The 22,261-nt window shown below is 37.9% G+C and overlaps 1 protein-coding gene across 3 annotated transcripts in view; it reads right to left on the bottom strand.

The window, feature by feature from the left end:
• Window positions 1–7,776: 7,776 nt before the first annotated feature.
• The window catches only part of LOC109406911 (developmental protein eyes absent), a 122,066-nt gene continuing 107,581 nt past the window's right edge, over window positions 7,777–22,261 (bottom strand). For all 3 annotated transcript variants that reach the window (XM_029867310.2, XM_029867315.2, XM_029867311.2), the window contains 4 exons: window positions 18,290–18,485; window positions 17,908–18,022; window positions 17,571–17,815; window positions 7,777–8,864 (listed from right to left, as the gene is read on the bottom strand). In XM_029867310.2, the coding sequence (XP_029723170.1) occupies window positions 8,683–8,864; window positions 17,571–17,815; window positions 17,908–18,022; window positions 18,290–18,485 (738 nt within the window). In that variant the 3' untranslated portion in view covers window positions 7,777–8,682. The remainder of the gene's footprint in view (window positions 8,865–17,570; window positions 17,816–17,907; window positions 18,023–18,289; window positions 18,486–22,261) is intronic.

Raw genomic sequence — 22,261 nt, forward strand, 5'->3', positions numbered from 1 at the left:
ATTATTTAATATCAAATTGAGATATCATTTTGTTATCATTTCAAAAACTCAATGATAACAAGATTTGATTTCAAAAAACCAAAATAGGTTTAATATGTTTTATTTATTAACATTAGGGGGATTCATTTAACAGCGTAAACTGATTAAACTATTCACAAAATATTTGAGTAAAAAGAAAATCGGGTTAAATACTGTTAAGTGGAATTAGAATTTGCATCCTTTGACAGATTTCGACCTCAATTGTAAGGTCGTCTTCAGTGTCTTGTGCTTGACTCGACTTCATCATCAACAAAATATTTGTTGAATCTACCTGAGTATTGTACTTACATATTGACACAAAATTTATAATTAGCTGATTCTGGGTGATGGTTAAAATTTATGGTCTATTGATTTAAATTTTCTTGAACTTTAAGTCTTTTTAGGGTGACTGGTTGGTTATTAACGACAGGGTTGTTCTCTTCGTTATGAGCGGTTTTTCTTCGGCCAAATTGCCTGAAACCTGGTCGTATAGCTCAGTTTGGTTGGGAAAGATTTGAGGCCAACGTTGAATTCAACAGGTTTCAAAAAGCCTTCCATGACGAAGAGAACAAAACTGCCCAGAATACAAAAGTTTCCCTATAATAGTTATTTCAATCTAAACAATTGCCAAAAATTATAAAATTTGAACTACAGGGTGATTATTTCTGCAGTTCTACATTTTAAAACTGCACCATTTACGCTTTCGAAACTAAACAACGAGAGTTCCACAGTACTCAAAATTTTTTCACACTTTAGGTCGCTTGGCATTAAGTCATTTGGCATAATAGACGTTTGGCATAACAGTCGTTTGGCATTATACCCGATTGGCATAATGTTCATTTGGCATAATTCTAAATTAAAGACAAATGAAGTTGGATATGGCTAACCGAAGTAATTCACGATCATTTTACTGTTGAAGGTTACGTAGGGTAAAAAATATAATTTGGACATGTATGTAATTTGGACATGCACGGCGATGTTCGTCTTGTTCCGGAGAGCTAATAAAAGTAGATAATACTCAATATCGATTATTGGATCAAACGGACCCTATTCTGATGACTTACGTTGAAAATACGCTTCACAATTGAGAATTTATTTCAAAATTATTGAAAATGTAAATTGTTTGACTAAAACCCCGCAAATGCACAAGTATGCAAGACGACATACACTTCACAGTCACATACAATATTCATCTCAAAATCGTTGAATTAATAACTGTAAGAAATTTAATAGCCTAATTGCAATGAAAAATATTCAATAAAGAAGCATTAGGCAGCCAACCTCTTAACATTTCTAGAACGCTTAATCATTTGACGAACTACATGGGGATGCTGTGCGATTGCATACTTGGAGGCGTATTCTGTGGGTCTGGCGATATTTCCTTGATTTTATCAAAAACTGTAATAGTTATCAAAATAGATGCCTGTTAAGCGGAGAAATTTGATTATTTGCAAGAAAATATTTGTTAATGTATGTATGCTGCTTCCATGATTTAGCAGTAGAGTAAAGTGGGGCAAAAGTTCGAGTGGGGCAAGAGTTTCTTTTGAAGATTTTGAGCTCAATTCAAATTATTTCTTTCGGGTGTCAAGGTTGTTCGAACCCTTTTTGAAAAAGAGTGTTTCACTCCAAAAATTATGAAAATTGATCAATATTTCGAAAAGTTATGACAAAATGTTGGTTTTTGATCAAAAAATTGTAACATGCGATGGCCCTTCCAACGCATGGAATGAAATTTTAATGAAATCGAATTCGATATTTTATTTTGGGGCGTAACTAGGTATATTTTGAAGATGCTCTAGCATGTATAACTTTTTGCAAAAAAGATTTGGAAATAGTATTTTACACATAGTGGGGCAAAAGTTCGAGTCATGTGGCAACTTTAGGTATACACTGAAACCTCCATTTAAGTCGATGCATGGCTGATCGAAAATAATTTTCATCGTACAAGCAATGACAAGACTAAAGACTTTTATATTTTTTAACACTTCGCATGACAAAGGAGATTTGCCAAAAAATATAAAATTGTGTAGTTTAGTCATTGCTTGCATGGTAAAAATTATTTTCGATCAGCCATGCATCAACTTAAATGGAGGTTTCAGTGTAAACCTAAAATTCTGCAAAATGTACATATTATCTCTAAGAGTGATGGAATTAGTGAGAAAATTCGATTCAAGTTGAAAAAAAATGTTGTTTTATCTGAATTTGACGGAAAACTACTACTTTTTGGTGTAGTAAATTTAACCCTGATTTGGGTAAAATTCCAATCGAATTTTAAAGTGTATTCCAGTTCTAACATCAAATATTAGGTGGTTTCAGGTATTCCAATTACCAAAGTGTCAAAATAGTGTGCTACGGTTAGCGTAATTCCACAAACACTAGATTCGAACTTTTGCCCCAGTGGTGGGGCAAGAGTTCGAATAAAACGCACACATACAAAAAGTGTTGTAACTCAAAATTGAAAAGACATTCGGCGTTACTTTGTTCAGCAAAATTTTAGCTCATGGATGGTAGAATCACCACACGGTATTTATTGATTTTTATCTGCTTCGATTTTTTGAAATAGGTTGAATTTTCAACTAAGGTCGAACTTTTGCCCCACCTTACTCTATTCATGGCTAAACATTGAGATAATTACCCTATCTAAATTATATATTTCTGAGGGTGTCCAAAACATATATTCGGTGTCCAAAATGCAATTCTAACAGTCGATTGGAAATTGTGATTTTCTCAGCTTAAAATGCTTTTAAGGTTTTTGTCACCAGGAACGCAAAATATACTTGTATACAATCATATTATAAGCGTATTAGTAGCTTTGCAAAATAATCAATTGCTTTTTAAGGAAGCTGGGGAACGATTTTTTCAACGTTGTCCTCAACCTGTTCAAAATACATGAATTACCCTATTTTATCTTTATAAAGCTCTCTCCGTGAAAAAGGATTCATTGTAGCTCCGTACCAAATTGTTGAATCCCGTGATGTTTGATACAGTTTTGAAAATAACACAGATAATTATCATACATGAAAATGATAATTGCCATTTCACTTATTGTTATGCCAAACGGCCATTTTGTCAAACGACTATTATGCCATTTGACCATTATGCCAAAAGACTATGCCAAACCCGGTAGAATGATGTAGTAAAATGTTTTTTCCAATCGAATGCCTTATTTTAGCAATGTGATCATTTTTCCCCGGGTAACAAGGGAAAGAGAGAAGCCGAATACGACTCAATTCGTTGCTAGATGAGGATATCATATCCGATTTCAATACAATTTTTTTTCGTGTAGGCTCATGTTAGAAATGACTGATTGAATGTTAATGTTACAATCGATAATACTACGCCATTAACCCTCGAGCGATCGCGCTGTTGTATTTTGTATAACACGTTGAAAAAATCTCGCTTTTTGTACTCAGCATTAGCGTGGTGCTGACGCAGGTAGCCAACCGCGCGATTTACGGAAGGTTAAAAGAGGTCATATTCTGTTGATATCGTGTCAAACAAAACAAGTTTTCAATCACGAGATTCTTCTGAATTTAAAATAAAATCTCAATAAAATTCATGTAAATTAATGCCTAATAACATATCAAAATGAATACTAAGTTTGTTATTATTTTTTAGTTATTACCCTATAGATTTGATAACTCCCTGATAACTGCGTATGATATCAAGTCGTAAAATGTGAATAACAAAATGAGATATCAATTTGTTATCAATGAGAACTCATTCTGTTTTCAATAAGATATTCCAGTACATTATTGTGTTATCATTTTTGTTATGTTAACACTTAAGTCATACAAAATGAAAACTCACTTTGTTATCAAAATTCGTGATATCTAAATAACTCAATTTGTGTTCAATTAGTTCTCATTCCCTGCTCGGGCAGGGTGTCCGCCGTCATATTTTCAGTAGCACAGTATTTCAGGTCGATCTTGCCCGATGCGCACAGGTCCTTTGTGTATTTAAGGCCGCACGGGACGACGGTATTTTTTCCTATCTTCCGCAAGTGAGCAAATGAACGATCAAATTTCTAGCCAATAATATGAAGTAGAAGTTGACATTTGCTTCTTACTAACAACAGAGCAATGCAGGCCAAACATATCTAAAGGTCCTATCTACAGAAGAGAGGCTCTCTTTGGTTTCCCTCTCTTTCGTCAATATCTCAGCTGTTTATTTGTATTATGATTGTCTCCTTGCATTGAACGATGGTCAAAACAATCGTCTTTTGATTTGTACTGCAAAAATAGTTTAAAAGTGTACCATTACATTGCAATAATTGAAAGAGAAAGTGAACAAAGAGAGCCTCTCAAATGCAGATAGGACCTATTGAAATGTTTGGCCTGAATGGTGGACAATTCAACCACCGTCCCTCCCGTCCGGCCTTAATGCAATCGAGTATCGATGTGCTTCCACCTCTACTTTTGGTAATCGAGAGAGACGAAGTCCAAACAGCTTCTGTTGTCCTCGTATATGACTGTAGCTTTGAGTTGTGTCTGGTCCATTTAATTCAGCAAAGATCGTAGCCACATTGCCTGTTGTACAGCCTCCGACAGAGCTATGTACTCTGCCTCCATCGTTGACATGACAACGCATACCTGCTTTTGACTCGTCCATGATATCGTCGCTCCTCCTAAGCGCTGTACAGGAACCCGCTACACGACTTTCTATCAGCAGTATTGTTCGTGCAGTTGAAAATCGGAATTTTTGACACGCGAAAATTGATTTTTCTCATAAACCGTGCCTCGGATGTACGTCGGGCAAAGTGCGCTGGCTAGAGGGCCAGATCTGCTGCCCAGCGCACTATGTCCGACGTTAGGTTTCACGCATGGATTTGGAGCAAAATCGATTGTCGCGTGAGAGAGAGGTTTCAACCGCGATGACAATATCGCCCGCCCAATCGGCGTCGCAGAATCCCGTCAGCAATAGTTCTCGTTCTTCTTTCGTTCCCAGCCGTAGTCCGTAGTCGATAGTGGAAATCAAGTAATGGATGACTCTCTTGGTTTCCGTACAATGGTACAATTTACGGTAGTAGGACAGCTCACACAGTGGCTCAGGATGCCTACACAAGCTGCGATGTCGTCTGGACGACTATGTGTGGCCAGATATAGCAGACAGCCGATGAGCCTGTGGTACTCTCCGTTATCCTTGAGCTTCTCACTGTTGACTCTTAGCTTGAACTAATTGGTGTCCATGGGATACTTTGTGCTCTTTGCTCCTTCCAGCCCGAAACGTATTACAATCTTCTTGACGAAATGATCCTGCGACAGACTGTACAACCCATCACTGTTTTTCACGATCCGTATTCCCAAGAACCAGTTGATATCGCCGAGTGTCGTCACCGTCAGTTTGCGTCGAAGAGCTTCTTCAACTTCCTTGATCCTCTCACCGTATTTGCAGACAACCAAGATGTCATCTACACTTAAAGTAGATATATCCACTGACCGTCCTCCAGGCGCTTCCGGAACAGAAAGTATCAGATAGTCATGCTTCGGAACCCAAATCCACAGACAAACAGACGTAACACCTTGAACGATATTCATGGAAATCCATCGCCCAGTACACACTAACATCACCTGGTGAAAAAGTTTCACGAATCACTGTGTTGTGCAATATCGTCAACAGAAGGCGCTAATGTAAAACGTCAAATGCATAGAAAAACGATGCACGCGCCTCTGGTTGTGAAAGCCACAACTATGAAAATTTAAAATGATCGTTAAAAGCGTGGTCGATGGAAATTTCGCAAGTGTTACGTCTGTTTGTCTGTGCCAAATCCTTCAAGATCGTAGTCTTGGTTCTGTGCCACACCCTAGCGGCCTGTTTAGGCCGTACATACTCTTGCGGAGTCTGCAGACCTGGTATTCCTTGCCCGGAACCACAAAACCTTGGAGCTGCCTCATGTGAATCACTTCCTCCAACGTCCCATACAAATTCTCGGTTTTGATATCCAGGTCATAGACATAACAGTGTTCAACCTGCAGCTTCTGATGTCTGGCTATGGTCAGTAATACACGAATATTCGACTGCATGGCAACGGGCGCCGAAACTTCCTCATAGTCCCATCCGTACCACTGTCCGAATCCTTGGGCAACAAGTCGAGCCTTGAACCGATGTTGCAGCCATCCGGGGGATCTACAAGCTCCCATGTGTTGTTCGAGATGAGAGACTTGTGCCAAAGACCAAATTGGCCTTTGCTTGTGCTCCTCGTTTATCGCCTCCTACCATTCAGTGTAGTAGCTTCTTCGAATGTCGCCGTAGTAAGGAAATATTTATTCGCGCTGGGAGTGCGCACCATTGGTCCACTGATGTCCGTGTGCACTACGTCCCTCAATCCTCGATTCTCCGTTTTCGGGAAAGGAGTCTGTAGTATCCGAGCTTTTCGGCTGGTCTGCCATCGGCCGATTTGTTTTCCCGCACTCAACTGACGATACGTCCATCTGCAACAAAATTGTTCACTAAACTAAAGTCCATCTAAATTTCCATCCAGCACATGCTTACGCATGATTGATGCTTCTGGTACATCTCGCACGCAAGGTGTCAAGTTAACGTTAGGGTGCCGTTATAGTTACGCGTGAGAGTGGGAGTGCGCGTGTGCGAAGACGCAAAAAAGAATACCAATAATAGCAAATCCACGAAAATCCTTTGGAGGCGCACTCCCACTCTCACTTCGACGCGGCACTATGTCAGCACAGTTATTGCGCTCAAACCCCAAAATTTTATTCCCACCTTTGGGTTTCCGCGCCGAAGACCCAGCGCCAGATTCGGCGACACAGAGACATGACAGCAGTCGCCGAACAGTTGGCAATCCTGATATTTGACGGCGGTCATTACGTAACGCTAAGGGGGGAGGGAGGGGGTCTAAAGCTGTGTTACGCTTCATACAAAATTTCAAAATGTTCCATACAAAAGGTGTTACGTGGGGGAGGGAGGGGGTTTAAAATTGTCATATTTTGCGTTACGTAATATTTGAATAAACCCCAAGCATTCATTCGTGCACGCTAAAATAAAGATAATCGCACACGGTATGATAAGACTTTCAAATTGTCCAAACTCTCAAAATATACAATTCATAAGCTGACACCTCTGGCTACTACAGGGTCCGTGCCATTTTGCCTTCCAGGCCGCAACGTCAAATCGTCCTGATTCCACAGTCCACTATTTTCAATCCAGGTGCCTCACCATTCTCAAAAATCGCTTTGACAACGTCCGAATCCCGATGGTGAAGTCTACGGTGCCAAGTGTATTGGCACTTCAACGGCAGCACACTAATCAACGCCTGTACAACTTGTACAGGCTCCCATAGCGGCTAGCCATAGCCACTACGTCACCACCAGTCTCGCCACCAGTGTTACGAATCTCATCGCCATGGTCGTTGAACCGTTGAACATCACCTGAAAAGCTTTTACTAGATAAGGCCACTCGCAACTTTCTATATGGTTTCATCACATTAGGATTAGCTATAGTTGATTAACAGCTTATATATGGCACAAGCATTTTATATACTTTAGCAAAGTCTATAGTAAAGCATGCTTTACATCAACAATAGTAGCGCCACTTTCGACTTAAAACCTACTTTAATGGTGCACAACAAAACCACTTTATATTACATGCTATATAATACACTATAAAGTGAATTTAATGTTCCATATACTGCTCCATGGTTACTTGGGTGCTTCCTTCAAAGAGCGAATAGCTCACTGGAAGTAATAAACGTGTCCGTGCCTGTTTGTATGTCATCATAAGTGAAAAACTCACTCACCTCACTTCGCATTTCTTACATTTGAGTTCATTTATTGATATATTTAGGTAGGGCTTATAAATACACATTTTTGTTCGCTTTACATAGGTGCAATTTATTTAGAAATTTCTTAGTAAAAGATAATGTATGTGTTTGTATTTTGATTCTTTTAGGGTGATTTTATGTACAAATGGACGTCTCTTTCATCTTATAAGTTTTAAAACAATCATGATACTTTTTCTCATCTTCGCACGCAATCCTAAATATTTTAACACAGATGTTTGATAGATGCGACAGTTTACGCCGACAGGGATGAGCCTTTCATCATTCAGTTGCTCACCAACAATTAGTACTTATTAGATTATTTTTTTTACAATTCTACTACTTCTTAGTGCAATTCAGTTTCATGCCGAAATTAAGTTATTTTTTTTTAATAAATTCATTAGGTTTGAATTCGATTCTTTCGTACCTAGTAGTAGGACGATCAATACACTGGGAATTTGAACGAACGAAAATGAGTTCAGTGCGGAGGTTTATGCGTACAATAGAAAACTGATTGAGCAACATTGCGCGACTTTCAAACTGTGGCTGATCATTTGGAAAATTTGCTATTTGAATAGTGATGCCCTAAAATTTATGATCTCATATGACATTACATGAATATTTCAATTTTGCTGGGGGATAAGACGACAATTTTTTTTACAAAGTGCTCTCTGGTGTTAGATATAGGTTTTTAATGTACACGGGACTTCTCACATGTAAATGCTAATCATTTTAAGTTTCTAAACTGACTCTGTCTTTTACACATTTCTTCAATCTGCCTAAATTCACTAGAATCTTATATTTGCATTCACAGCAAGTATGAAACGACACGTTGTCGTCATCGTCCTCGTCGTCATCGTCGCCGAAGCGATGTTCATCGCTGAGCATCTTCATAAGAAGTTCATCTCCAGGGCGGTATGCAGCGACCGGATATCACTGTGGCTCGATATCCGCCAGAAGGGAAAATTAAGATTTTTGGCAGCGCTTTCCTCATCCTGGCCGTCACCGACGACCACGTATGTGCTTTTCCGACCGAATCGGGTCACGATCCGTTCGAAGCAGGATTCCTTACCTGGGAAGGAGAGGGAAAAATTAAGGGTTAAATTAATAAGATGAGAAAAGAAAATTACATATTCCATGAACTCGAAATATTGTACATTTAAGTGAGCCACCTTGTAAATTTAGGTTACATGTTTGGTAACTCATTGGTCACTTGAGGACAAACGTCTTGAAACCCGCTTCAACAGTGCATCAGAACTTCAGACGCACAAATCTTAAGAAGCAAGATCAAACAACAGTGCATTTTATTAAATAATATTATGTTCTTGTTCACTTGTAATTAGCTTAAAAAAGAAGCTCAGGTGCGCTGATTTTGTTTACGAAGAGATTTGTGCTTTCGAAATCCTGAGTAGGTGCCCAAGTCGGCCATTGTGGCGGCCATTTTGGGATTATTACAAGTCTGTTCTTAAGGCCTTAAGGCGAAACTGGAAGCATTTCCTCATTTTTTTTGGCCTTTGATTTTTTATTAAATTAACGAAGCAATATTTTCATAATCGGTTTTCGTACACATGTAGAGTATGGATCAAGGTATCATCTGATTTTTTTTTTGTGGTGGAAAATGTTTTCCATTTATTCAGAAACCATTTTTTTGTGAGATTTTATTCAAAACGGTTTCCGCAAAAACGAAAAACATTTTCCACCACAAAAAAAAACAGAAGATACCTTGATCCACACTCTACATGTGTACGAAAACCGATTTTGAAAATATTGCTTCGTTATTTAATAAAAAATCAAAAACCAAAAAGCGAGGAAATGTTTCCAGTTTCGCCTTAAGCAATCGGTGTTGTCAGAGCATCTAAGTAACTGCTTATTGCCTGTTATAACTGGTTAAATACCTTAAAAGCTAAACTTTCTACATTAAAATAAAGTGCAACCAGTTACGATGGTAGTCATCCTTCAGAATCCTTCTACGAGCTCCATGAGAAGCACTTTTAGGGATTTGTTCTTTTCTTGACGGGCTTGGTGGTCTAGTGGCTTCCCTTTTTCATATACAGAAGGTCCTGGGTTCAATCCCTAGCCCGTCCCTTTCCTCCTGCTTCGTATTTTTTTTATATACCGTCTCCCTCCTCTCTACATGTACTACTCGTGTATATTCACATGTTTATATCCATCGCTTAAACAGAAACGGGTTGAAAACCCGTTTCCCTTCCTTACAACTTTCACAACACAGTGCCAATCTATCAGATAACGCCTACGAGCTATGCAATCAAGCGAACTGTGCCGCATTATCTTCAGAGTAATAAACAAACTATCTTTTACCTTACGCCTGGCATCCACGGACCAATGTGTGAACCCTCTGCCAACCATATCCCACTAACACTTTCCTGCGAGACGTTCTTCCAGGATTAAAATGGGATTCCATAGGTGATTTTTTCAGTAATTTTCGGTAATTTTTAAAAGAATGTCAAAATAAATAATACTTTCAGTGATACTATAAAGGATCTCCACAAAGGATTCTTCGAGGAAAGATCCACAGCAAGTTCCTTCACCATCTTCAAAGCATTGCATACAAAAAAAAACTCCTCTGCAGAAGATTCTTTCTTTAGGAAATGCGAAGTTCTTCAAGAGGCTCTACAAGGGGTTTTCCTAAAATTCTAAAAGAGCTTGTCAAAGAGTTTCCTCTAAAATTTTGGGTGAAGTTCCTTCAGTTATTCCTCCGGAAGCTCCAAACCCTCTAACGCGAATCAAAGGGTTTCCTATAAGTTTTGAAGAAAACTTAATTTTTTTTCTTAAGTTTTTTTTTTATAAATTTTTGCCCTGGGGTTCTTTTAGAGTTTTCTATTAGGTTTTCTCAATATTTTTTTTGAATTGCGCAAGTTGTTCATGCATAATTTTCTCAGGACATTTCTTCTCTTTCTTCATAATATCTTCATGGATTGCAAGAATTCTACAAAGTTTTTTTTTGAATCACTTAGAGTGAAACTAGGAGAATTTTCTCTCAGAAACACTTCTACAAAATATTCACAATACAATAATTCCTTCGGGAATTCATTGAGCATTTCCTTCGAGATTTTTTTTTCATAGTTCAGAGTTTTTTAAAGGAATTTTTCCAGGAGTTATTACAACAACTGTTTTTTAGAAACATATTTCTCTAATGCAATAAAAATGCATTAGAGCAGTAAATCATCTAAAAATTTTGCAGGGTTTTTTTCCGGGAGTTTTTGTAAATTTCATTTAAGATTACCTTAAGAAGTGATAAAATTCAATACATAAAAACCCCCCTAAAAGGTTTCTATGCTTAAGGACTCCCAGAGGAATTTGCAAAGGAATTCTTAGACACATTTCCGAAAAAAATAACTACACTAGAACTTTCGAGAGAAAATTTTGAAAAAAAAAGAGTTTCCGAAGAAACTACTAGACAAATGTCTGAAGGTAATACTATTGGAGTCTCTAAAGAATCGGGGGTACGCCAGGAACAATTTATGAAGAAGTTTTTAGAGATTTGGAGAACATTTTCCAGAGAGAAAAATGCAAAAACTACTGCAGAAATTTCCGAAGGAGTTCTTCGTTTGATTTCTGAATTCACTCTTGAACATAAATGTCAGGAGGCCCTTAGAGAAATTCAAGAAAGGATTCTTGAAAAAACTTCAGCAAAAGTACAATTACAACTTCTAGATAGACGATCCACCGTTTTTTTTTTCAAGAACTCCTCTAGAGAGAACTCCATGGGATGAATTTGAATTCCTGAATTCCTGAATTCCTGAATTCCTCCTTCAATTCTTTCGAAATTCCGTACGAGCATTCTTTCTGGAAATCATTCTCGGATTTCCTTAGAAATGGTTTCAGATTCGCCTTCAGAAAATCAAAAGTTTAGAATTCCCCCAGAAATTTCGATATGGATTTCCTTAGAAAGCCTTCTTTAGAAATTTTCTCAAGGTTCCTTCAAAAGTTCTTCCAGGAATTTCTTTTAAAAATTCCCTGGAGATTGCTTCAGAAATTTTCAATGAGCTTATTTTTTAAATTTGTACAAGTTTTTCATTGAGAAATTTTCTATGAATTCCAAAATTGCCTCAAGGATTCCTTAAGAAAGTTTCCTTTAGAAATTCCATTAAAAATTGCTCAAGAACTTTGTTCAAGAATTCTCTTATGTAGATTTCCATGGGTTTCTCCAGAGACTCCGTCAGGGATTACGGCAGAAATATTACTAGGGATTCAATAAGAAAACCATTCTATGCTTTCTTCGAAAATTCTTTAATAAATTCTATCACTTGTTTTCACAGAAAATCTTCCAGAAATTCCTTCAAAAGTTCGTACAGATATTTCTTTAGGAAGTCTATCAGAGATTTGTTCAGGAAGTCTTTCAGAGATTTGTTCAGGAATTGCTTTATGGATTCCTTTGAAAATTTCAGCGGAATCTGTCCAGGAACTTCTAGAGGGATTGATCCAGAAAATCCTACAGGTGAATGCCTCCAAAGTTTCTTGCAGAACTTCATACTGATATTCCTTCACGATTTGCTCTAGATATTCTATCATGTATTTTCCCAGTTATTTTTCTGGTATATACTCTTGGGATAACTCTTAGAATTCCTCCACGGATTCTATAAGGAGTTCATTCAGAAATATTTCCTAGGAATTCTTCTAGAAATATTTCATAAGCTTTTTCTAGGGATCTTTACAGAAGCTCATCTGGATGTTTCTTCAAGCATTCTTACTGGAGTTTTTTTTTTTTTCAGAAATACGTCTATCAAACGTCCATAGATTACTCCAGGAATATTTTCAGAAAAATCCCCAATAATTTAGTTCAAGTTTATTTTTTATTTTTGGGTATTTTTATTGAAGTAAATTCTACATATATATTGAAGGCTTTCTTCAGGTTTTTTTCTTGAACTTACTCAAACTTAAAAGGTTTATTAACTTTTCAGGAATTCCATGATGTTTGTGCAGGAAGTTCTTCAACAATTTCTTCTGTGATTCTTCCAGAATTTCCCAGGGATTTCTTTAGATGTTCCTCTAGAGAATCATTCAACAGTAATTCTTAAAATTTCTACAATAATTCTTCTGGAAATTTCTTCAAAAATTCCTTCAGGGAGTTTTCTGAAATTCCTGCTGGAGTTGCTTCTGATAGTCCGTAAGAGATTATTTCAAAAATAGCTTCAGAGAAAATATCTTTGGAATTCAAAAGATTTCTTCAGGAATTTCAGCGGAGGATTTCTTCGAAAATTATTCTAAAAATATCCTTCAAAAACTCCATGAGAATTTCTTTTAGGGTTTTCTGCAAAAAATTCAACAATGTTCTTTTTTCCTACAAATTGATCCTTTGGATCCATTGGATACACCTCCTGGGATTCCTTGAAAGATACTTGTAGGAATTGGTTTAGTTATTCCTCCAGAGGTTTATCTTTTCCAAAGTTCTTTCTGAAATTGTAAGAATTCTAGAAGAATTCTTGAAAGAATCTCTTAAGAGAAATCAAGAAATACCTTCTTTAAAAAAACTCCTAGATAAAAGCCTCAGAAAATACCTGAAGAAACTCTTTACGATACCTCTTTAAGGTTGAATAAGTCGGCATTGATATCGTCGTCATCATTGAAATTACATTTTCATTTCTATTTTATACAAGATCCTTCAACCTTGAGAAGCTTCTGAAGAAACTCTAATCTTATCCAGGGCTCCTCCAGGAGTTTGGATTCCCAGGGAGCTATTGATGATTTTCTGGAATTCTTCCAGGAGTTTCTGCCAAGAGGTACTCCCGAGATTCTTCCAGAGATTTTTATGGGAGTTCTGCTCCAAAAATTCAGAAAAATCCGTCAGGGATTCCTTTCAGGAATCCTATGCGAGGTTCCTCCCGGAGTTCCTTCTGGGATTTCTTCAGAAGTTCTTTCTGAGGTCCTTCCAGGAATCCTACCAGAACTTCCATCAGTATTCCTCCTTCGTAATTTTTCCAGGACCTCCTCCTGGAACGCGCGCCATCAAGCAATTCATACTGCACCGCGCTCGCACTGAATACCACGAGCGAGGTTATTTGGAAGTGTTGTACTTTTTACAACGGCGCGTGTCCTGGAGGGTTAAGAAAACTTTTAAAAATTGCTTCCAAAATTTCCAAATTTCTGAAGGTTTACTGCGGAAATTTCATTAAGAATTTCTCAAGAAATTTTTTTAAGAATTCTTTTATGTAGATTTTCATGGGTTTCTCCAGAGATTACTTCAAAAATTCTACTAGGGATTCAATAAGAACACCGTTCGATAATTTCCAGAGCGATTACTTTAGAAATTATTTCAAAGATTCTTTCATAAATTCTACCACTGTTTTCCACAGAAAATCTTTCCGAAATTCCTTAAAAAATCTTACAGATATTTCTTCAGGAAGTCCATCAGAGATTTGTTCAGGCATTGCTTTATTGATTCCTTTGAAAATTTCAGCGGAATCTGTCCAGGAACTTCTAAAGGGTTTGATCCAGAAAATCCAAGAACCTTATCCGGGATTCCTCCGGGAACTACTTCCAGGATTCTTTCGGGAGCTCCATCAGGGATTCCCTGTTTTATTCTAGACTTCTGCCAGGAATTGCTCCTGGAATTTCTTCCGGGATTCCTTTTGGAACTCTTTCTGGGATTCCTCTTAGAACTCAATCCGGGAAATTCTTCTGGAATTCTTTCAGAAACTGCTCCCCAGATTCTTTCAGGAACTCTTTCCAGGATTCGTCAATTTCAAGAGCTTCGTTTGGAATGCCTGTAGATTCTTCTGGTATTCGTCTGGATGTTCATTCAAGAATTCTTTCAGTTGTTTCCAATGGAAATCATCCAGAAGTTTATCAGGGAGTATTTGGAGAAGTTCTGGAGAAGAACTTTTCGAAAAGGTCATCAAATATTCTCAAATTTTTACTGTAAGTTCATCCACTAGTTGTGTATCAGTGGTCAAAATTTGGAAAAGATCGAGTTATTCTAAATGAAGTTAGAAATTTTCTAGAAAAGGGTATAACTATCCGATAGCCAACTTTGAGCTGTTATATCTCCGGATTCAATGAACCGAATGCAATGAAATTTTGATCATTTATGACTTATATAATAAACTTTGAAAAACATTTGACTTAATTTAAAATTATTGATAAGAAAAAAAGTTACAGCGATTTCATTTATTTTATGTTTTTCTAGTAAATTTATCTATTTTTCATGTGCATCCCATTCCTTTTTCAATTTAATGCCGGTAATTTGGTTGCTTTCCTTCGAAACATATATTTAAATCGATTAAAGGGAATTTTCAAGAATTACAATTACTATCTCAAATTTTGAAACGATGATGAAGTTTTAGATAAAAATTGGTGTTATATTAGAAAAATAATCCAATCATTATAAATTTCTTCCGTGTGAAGAATTTTAAGTTAAGACAAAAGTTTCTAATAGCTCATTATGTAAGTCATAAATGATCAAAATTTCATTGCATTCGGTTTGTTGAATCCGGAGATATAACAGCTCAAAGTTGGCTATCGGATAATTATACCCTTTTCTAGAATATTTCTAACTTCGTGTAGAATAGCCGGATCTTTTCCAAATTTTTACCACTGATACACAGCTAGTTGATGAACTTACAGTAAAAATTTGAGAATATTTGATGGCCTTTTCGAAAAGTTACAGCTAGTTGAACATTTTTCGAAAAGTGAAAATTTTACCTGTCCCAGTTATTTTCAGCATGATCCTTCTGGTTATCATCAGAAGCTATTAGGAGAATCTCGGATGGAATTCCTGGAGGATTCCCGGAACTCCATGAGAAACTTCTTGAAGTTTCAGAAGGAATTTCAGAAGAAATCTTGGAAGGAGTTCCTGTGATAGAAGTTTAGAATCTTAGAAGAAACTCCTGAAAAGACCCCAAAGGTAACTACAGAAGGAACCCTAAAAACAATCTCATATATAATAAAAAAATAGCTCCCTGAGGAATTACAGACGGAAATCCTACAAAAAATATTGAGAAACCATGGAAGGTATTCCTAGAAGAATCTCAGGAAAATTTTGCTTGGGTAATCTTGGAGGGAGTGATCCTAGTGGGATCTCGAAATTAATTTCTAGAGAAATTTCGGAAGGATTTTTTAAAAAATTCAGGTACTCCTGAAATTCTTTCGGCAGCACCTTCCACAACCGCAAACATCTCAGAAAGTATTCCTCAAGCAAACCAGGTAAGATTCTCTGGAAGAATCCCGGGAGTAACACCTGGAGGATTCCTGGTAAGAGCTCTTGAAGGAATCTCTAAAGAAACCTCTTTAGGAATCTCAGAAGAAATTCTTGGAAGAACTCCAGAGGGAACTTCTGAAGGAATCCTTAATAAACTGCCAGAAGCATCTCATCAAGAACTCCCTGGGAATCCTATACGAGACTCCTGGAGGAGTCCTGGAACAAATTTGTGAAGAAATCGCGTAAGATTCCTGTGATAATATTGAAATAATATTCTTCATTACACCAACAAAGCTAGCCATGAAAATGTTTGACACTTCCCAGGTCATTTTGACAGACCACACACATGCATGAAAATGACGGATCATATATCCTACTTTATCGAGCTTTTTCATGGTCATGTTACATGTCGTCCTTTTCATGCTCATGTTACACCTGCCAAAATGACCTGAGAGTTTTCAGTCTTTTTGAGGTTAGGTACGTTGGTGTAATAAAGAATTGAGGTCATTTCCATGGGGGCTTACTAGCATAGCATGCGCTGAGATTTTGAAACATTGATTGACCAGCTCTGATTTTACCATGACAGCACTGATCGTACCACTATCCGTCAAAATAGTACGTCAAGTTAGCCCAAATAAACAGTCGAATGAATAGTACCATGGTCGCGATTTTTTCCGCAGTCAAGTTCGCAGATTGTGAACAATCCTCGGTACCCATTACGTAATTTATTTTTAGTCCTTTTCTGTCATATGGGTGTAACACACTAAACATAATTTACACAAATGGTAATTTACACGAAAAAAAATACACGGTAATGAATATTATTGGGTACCGGACTGGACACAGAAAATTTAATGGTTTCCTTGGTACATCGAGGTCTTGAAATTAGTCAATGATGGTACGTTCGTTTAATGTCCATTGATTAGTTATTGTCAGTTATCCAATTCGCTAAGTGTAACGTTAACATGTTGCAGTTATCGAACGTCTACTGTAATCCAAAAATGGTGAAAAGGGATGCGTAATATTTGCAATAAATGTGACTGCGCGTTCCATGTCCACGCGCACAAGCTGAGGAAGAAGAAATTTGATCATAAAATCAACGAGTGAGAACGCTTTCATTTCTGTACAAGTATGCAAACATACTTAACTTTAATCAGATAAATGATTCAATCTAGATTTCATAAGCTGTGTACTTTATCGTAATCACATCATCAAATTTACGAAGACGGTCGATATGTAATGAACAAATAGAACCACCGCCCGAACAACCAGTAGTGATATAAGGAAGCATGCATTACATCGTATAAAGAATTATTTTAAGTCAGTATCGCTTAAATGCACGACTTATGAACGATTCACAGCATATAATATTTGTTTTTTAAACCTATTGCGATATTTCTAGTTATCTATACAAATCAACTCATTAAATGCATGCAAATGCAAAATCGCAATAAATGATAAAGTTGCTCGTGAGCGTTGTTTAGCCCCTTAAGCAGCCAGAAAGCTCCGTTCGGAACTTTATCTGAACTTTGCGAAACTTTAAAGTGTCAGCACGAGAAAAGCGATAGTTCAGAAGGGTGAATCATATTTTTTCATACAAGTTTTTCAATCAACTCTTACCTATTTTATTTGCACTATAAATATTCTCTATCGGGAATATCTGCCCCAGTCCGTAGAGCAGCACTTTGGCCAGGGCCGGAACCAGCTGCGTGGTCGTCACCAGCACGTTGACGCAGTTCTCCCGCTGGGCAATCATGTTCAAACACTTCAGCGTTAGACTGTGCCAGTTGTCCGTTTCGAAGTCGATGTCGGACCGAACTTGCAGCCAGTGTTCCCGTTTTTGAGGACCTAGGAGACCACCAACACTAAAACGCAGAGACAATGATTAGATTAGTTCAGAAGCTATTCAAAAAGGTCATAAATCATGTCGCTTCGGGTGAGCTGACATCTAACTTACTTATTTCGGTAGGTGTTGTAGGTGTCCTTAATTTTCCGATAGCGAAATGCCAGCTTTCGCATCCAGTCAACGCCCCCGCGAACGCCATTAGGAAGGCAAATATTAGGTGGAGCTCCTGTGATCACACAAAGTGTCGGAAACGAAAAGGAAAAATGAATTAGGAGATTGAACGAGTCGGTCTGTGTAGAGCGCAGCAGGGACGGGACATCCATTGAAGGAATGAGAAATTGAACTGCAAATAGACGCTGCCGCCGCAGTGCGACAAATATTTACTTAGGACCATTATTGTTCCCGACTTGGATGAAGGCCGCATAAACAGGCGATTCTCAATTCGATGAATATCTCTGATGATGATAGAATGAGGTTTGCTGCTTATATTTACCTTGTGCCGTTCCGGGGTGGAAACCATCGGCGGAGAAATTGTAATTGCTCAGATCCTGGCCGTTGTCGTCGGAGGACACGTCGTCGATATGTACCTGATCGCACTCCTCCAGGTCGTTGAAGAAGAAGAAGGCGTCCGCCATGTTGAAAATGAGCTCCTCCATTCGGTAGCCCAGTTGCATGTGGTGGTCCCGGCTCTGTTGGAACGGGGAAAATGATAATCGGGAATAAGATCATGGAAACAACAATTTTCAACAACTTCTTTTGCTAACCCTTAAGATGAACTAAATCACGAATAAAAGAGTTAGCACAACTCTTTTGAACAAAGATTTTTTTTAATTAACGTGTATTTTAATTTTTAGTTAATTCTACACTTTGAATAGAGAAATGTTTTCCTTATGTATTTCAGAAGACTTTGAAACCAAATATTTAAGTAGAATTCTTATCGGCAATTCCAATTTTTAGACGTAGTCCTGGCGTGAAGATTAAAGCACGTGATCATCACGCCGAGGACCTTCGATCGAATCCTACTCCCGAAAAAAGCAAATATTTATGTGAGTTTTTTCTTCGAGATTTTCATAATTAGACTGGGGCGATACTTGTTTTCCCAAGCCAAAATATCATAGAAAAAGCCGACAAAAGAAGAATGAACCGGTAAAATCCGCAAAACTTTTGCGTGTTTTACCGGGTTTTTTCGTCTTTTATCATCTTTTTTAAGCTGTTTTGACTTGACAAAACTAGTGTCGCCCCCTGGTAATTAGAGGAAAACAAATGAATTCCTACTCCAAACAATAGTTTAACCATCATTTACTCGTTTCACCCGTTTCAATCGAGTAATATTTCCATATACAATCTGAATAGCATTGGGGAGCGTGTACTGTTGTGTGAGGAAAAATGCACGTTGGTGTGCAATTGAGTTAAAATGTCACTTATCTCTATACTGGCTGGTTTACATGGTTCATGTGACTTGATTCAAGTAAATGGAAAATACGAATTGAACCTGTAAGCACCACCATTCATCTCACTTGAGCAACTCACTTGACTTGATCGAAAATTGAATCATCTCATTTGCCACATCTAAACCCGTGATTCATGTGAGTTGAATTCAAGTCATCTGTCAAGCGATACTAATTTAATTAAGTTTGCTAATTAAACAACTTGAAAATGTCAGTTAGGCCCAAATGAAAAATCACTGTCGAAATAATGGTAAAACTAACGTCCGGGGTAAGAGTGCAATGTAAGTTTCACAACTACATCTACAAAACAGGTACGCATACATTTGAGCGTGATGAGCGGGATGAAAAAGAGGGCGAATGACCCCGTCCTCCATCCTTTTCTTTCATGTGTTTGTTTAGACAAGTGAACTGAACGGACTCAATCTATACCAAAACTTCCGCATGACATTTTTGATTTAGCAAAGTCATCTTGACTAGGAAACCTTGACCGATTTAACCCTTGAAAAAGGTCCCATACGGACCGAAACGTCGGGAAAAGTCATAAACTAGTGTTTTCGATTCCCCCAAAAGACTGCAAAGCCAACATTCCGAAGCAAAATCATCCCAGTCGTATCCCAACCAAGCTTCTTAAGGAATTACCGGAGGAGCTCCTACAGAAATTTCCTGATGTACTCTTAGAGGAATTCCCGGAGGATCTTCTGGATTAGTTCCTGGAGGAACTCCCTGAGAAATTTTCGGAGGAACTCTCAAGGATTAGCGGAATGAAAAGGAGGGCAAATGGCTCCTCCCTCCTTTACTTTCACGTGTTTGTAAGTAGAAGAGTGAGCAAGAAAAAAGAAAAAGCTGGCTACGTCCGTGGCCACAGTCACATCCTTCACAGGCGTGGGTATCCAGCATCATAATGCTGACGGTGACGGGTTAGATTCAGGGTCGGTCCAGGAACTTTTCGTAAAGAAAATTTCCTAGGCTTCCTTTGGTATAGAGTATTTTCTCCTAGAATTTTCTAGAGGAATTTCCGGAGAAACTCCTAGAGGAAGTATATGAAGAATTCTCTGAGAAAACTCCCGGAATTACAGGAGGAACATCTAAAAAACATACCGGAGAAACCGCTAGAAAAATTCTCGGAACAACTTCCAGAGAAGTTCCTGGAGGAACTTCTAGTGCAATTTCCAATGGAACTCCTTGAGGAATAACCGGAGGAACTCCTACAAAAACTTCCCGCGGTACTCTTAGAGGAATTCCCGGAGAATCTTTTGGATTAGTTCCTGGAGGAGCTCCCTGAGACATTTCCGAAGGAACTCTTGGAGAAATTTCCGGAGGAACTCCTGGAGAAAATTTCGGAGGAGCTCCTGGAAGCTTCCTGGAAGAATTCCTAGGAAACTTCCTTGAAAAATTCCCAGAGAAATTCACGGAGGAATTCCTATAAGCAATTCCGGAGAAACTCCTACAGAATGTCCCGGAAGAATTGCAAGAGAAATTCCCGGAGCAACTGCTGGAGGAATTACTAGAGAAATTCTTCCCGGATTTCCTACGGGAATTACATCATGAGATCCTTCAGGAGTTCCTCCAGGAGTTTCTTCCGTCCAGAGTATCTCTAGTCATTCCATCCAGTAGTTTTCCAAGAATTCCCTGCAATGATCGTATAGGGCTTTCATGGGATGTTCCTCCTAGATTTCCTTCGCAGCTCTTTTAAGAGTTCTTCCGTAACTAATTGCAAATCAGATTTCATTCCGTAATTCCTTATGGAAATCTTTCCATAGTGTCTTCGGGGTTCAAAATGGTCTTATGGTCTGTCCAAAATGCCTTGAACAAAGAAATGACAAGAAGGCCACACGAATGGTAGGGTGTCGTTATTAAATAGTAGTGATAATAATAATAGTTTCGTCAGTTCCTCCCAGAAATCCTACAGGTATTCCTCCGGTTGTTTTTTTTTTCAACGTTTTTCCAGAAGTTATTTTCCTCTTTTTTTGGAAATGCTTTTTCATTTTTTTCAATGCAGTTTGTCCAGAAATTTTGGCGCTGCTGTGATAATTCTTTTCGGAGTTTCATCAAGATAGATTTTTTTCTCTGTAACTCTAAGAATTCATTTAGGAGTACCTCCCACATTTTTTTCTGAGAATTTCTTGAAATTTTCCTTGAAGTTCCAAATCATTCCTGAGATCAGCTCAGGTCATCTATTCTCTATTCTGCAGAGGTTCATTTAAGGCCTTTTGTATAAATTTATGTTTTAAATTGGGTCAGCAATGGCTTAGAGAAGATATTGGAGAAAATTGTGAATGTTTATATCTCTGATGAAATTCCCGCAACAAATATTAGATAAGCCTTTTGAGAAAATTTGTAATAATTTTTAATTAGGAAAAAGCCTATGGAGGAACTTCGGGAAACATTTTACTGAATTTATCCTATGGGAATTATTACTGGAAGGAACTTATGCAGTTGTGCTCGAAAGAAATACTGAAGGGGTTTTAAAGGAATACGGGAAGAGGTAGCACTTCTTGTGGAATTGCCGAAATTGCTTGCAGTATTTGTGCAAAAACAACCGACTAATTGACAAAATTGTCGCTCTTTGGTTGGCATTTCGGTCAGGATAAAATTATAAGCGGGGTGATATTATTTCATCCAACGTTTCGACCCTTGCTTTGGGCCTTCTTCAGGGATGTTATAGATGTACCGCTACTTGTAGCGCAACCAGCGAGAAACAAGTAGCGGTACCTCTGTAACCTCCCTGAAAAAGGCCCAAACCAAGAGTCGAAACGTCGGATGAAATTTTATTCAGACCGAAAAACCAACCGAAGAGGGACAATTTCTAGGAGAAACTTTGGAAAATATTTGAATGCAAAAATTCCCAAAGGAAATCCTGGAAAAATCCAAAGGAGAAACTTCTGGAGTAATTGCGGTGGGGGCGCTCCCAATGGAATTCTCCAGGGAATCTCAAGAATCTGGAAAAAAAATATGAGAAATAATACTTTTTAAAATTCCAGAAGAAAAGGTCCCGCAGGAATTTGTGTAGAACAAGA

Source organism: Aedes albopictus, chromosome 2, assembly GCF_035046485.1.
Source record: "Aedes albopictus strain Foshan chromosome 2, AalbF5, whole genome shotgun sequence".
NCBI classification, from domain to species: Eukaryota; Metazoa; Arthropoda; class Insecta; order Diptera; family Culicidae; genus Aedes; species Aedes albopictus.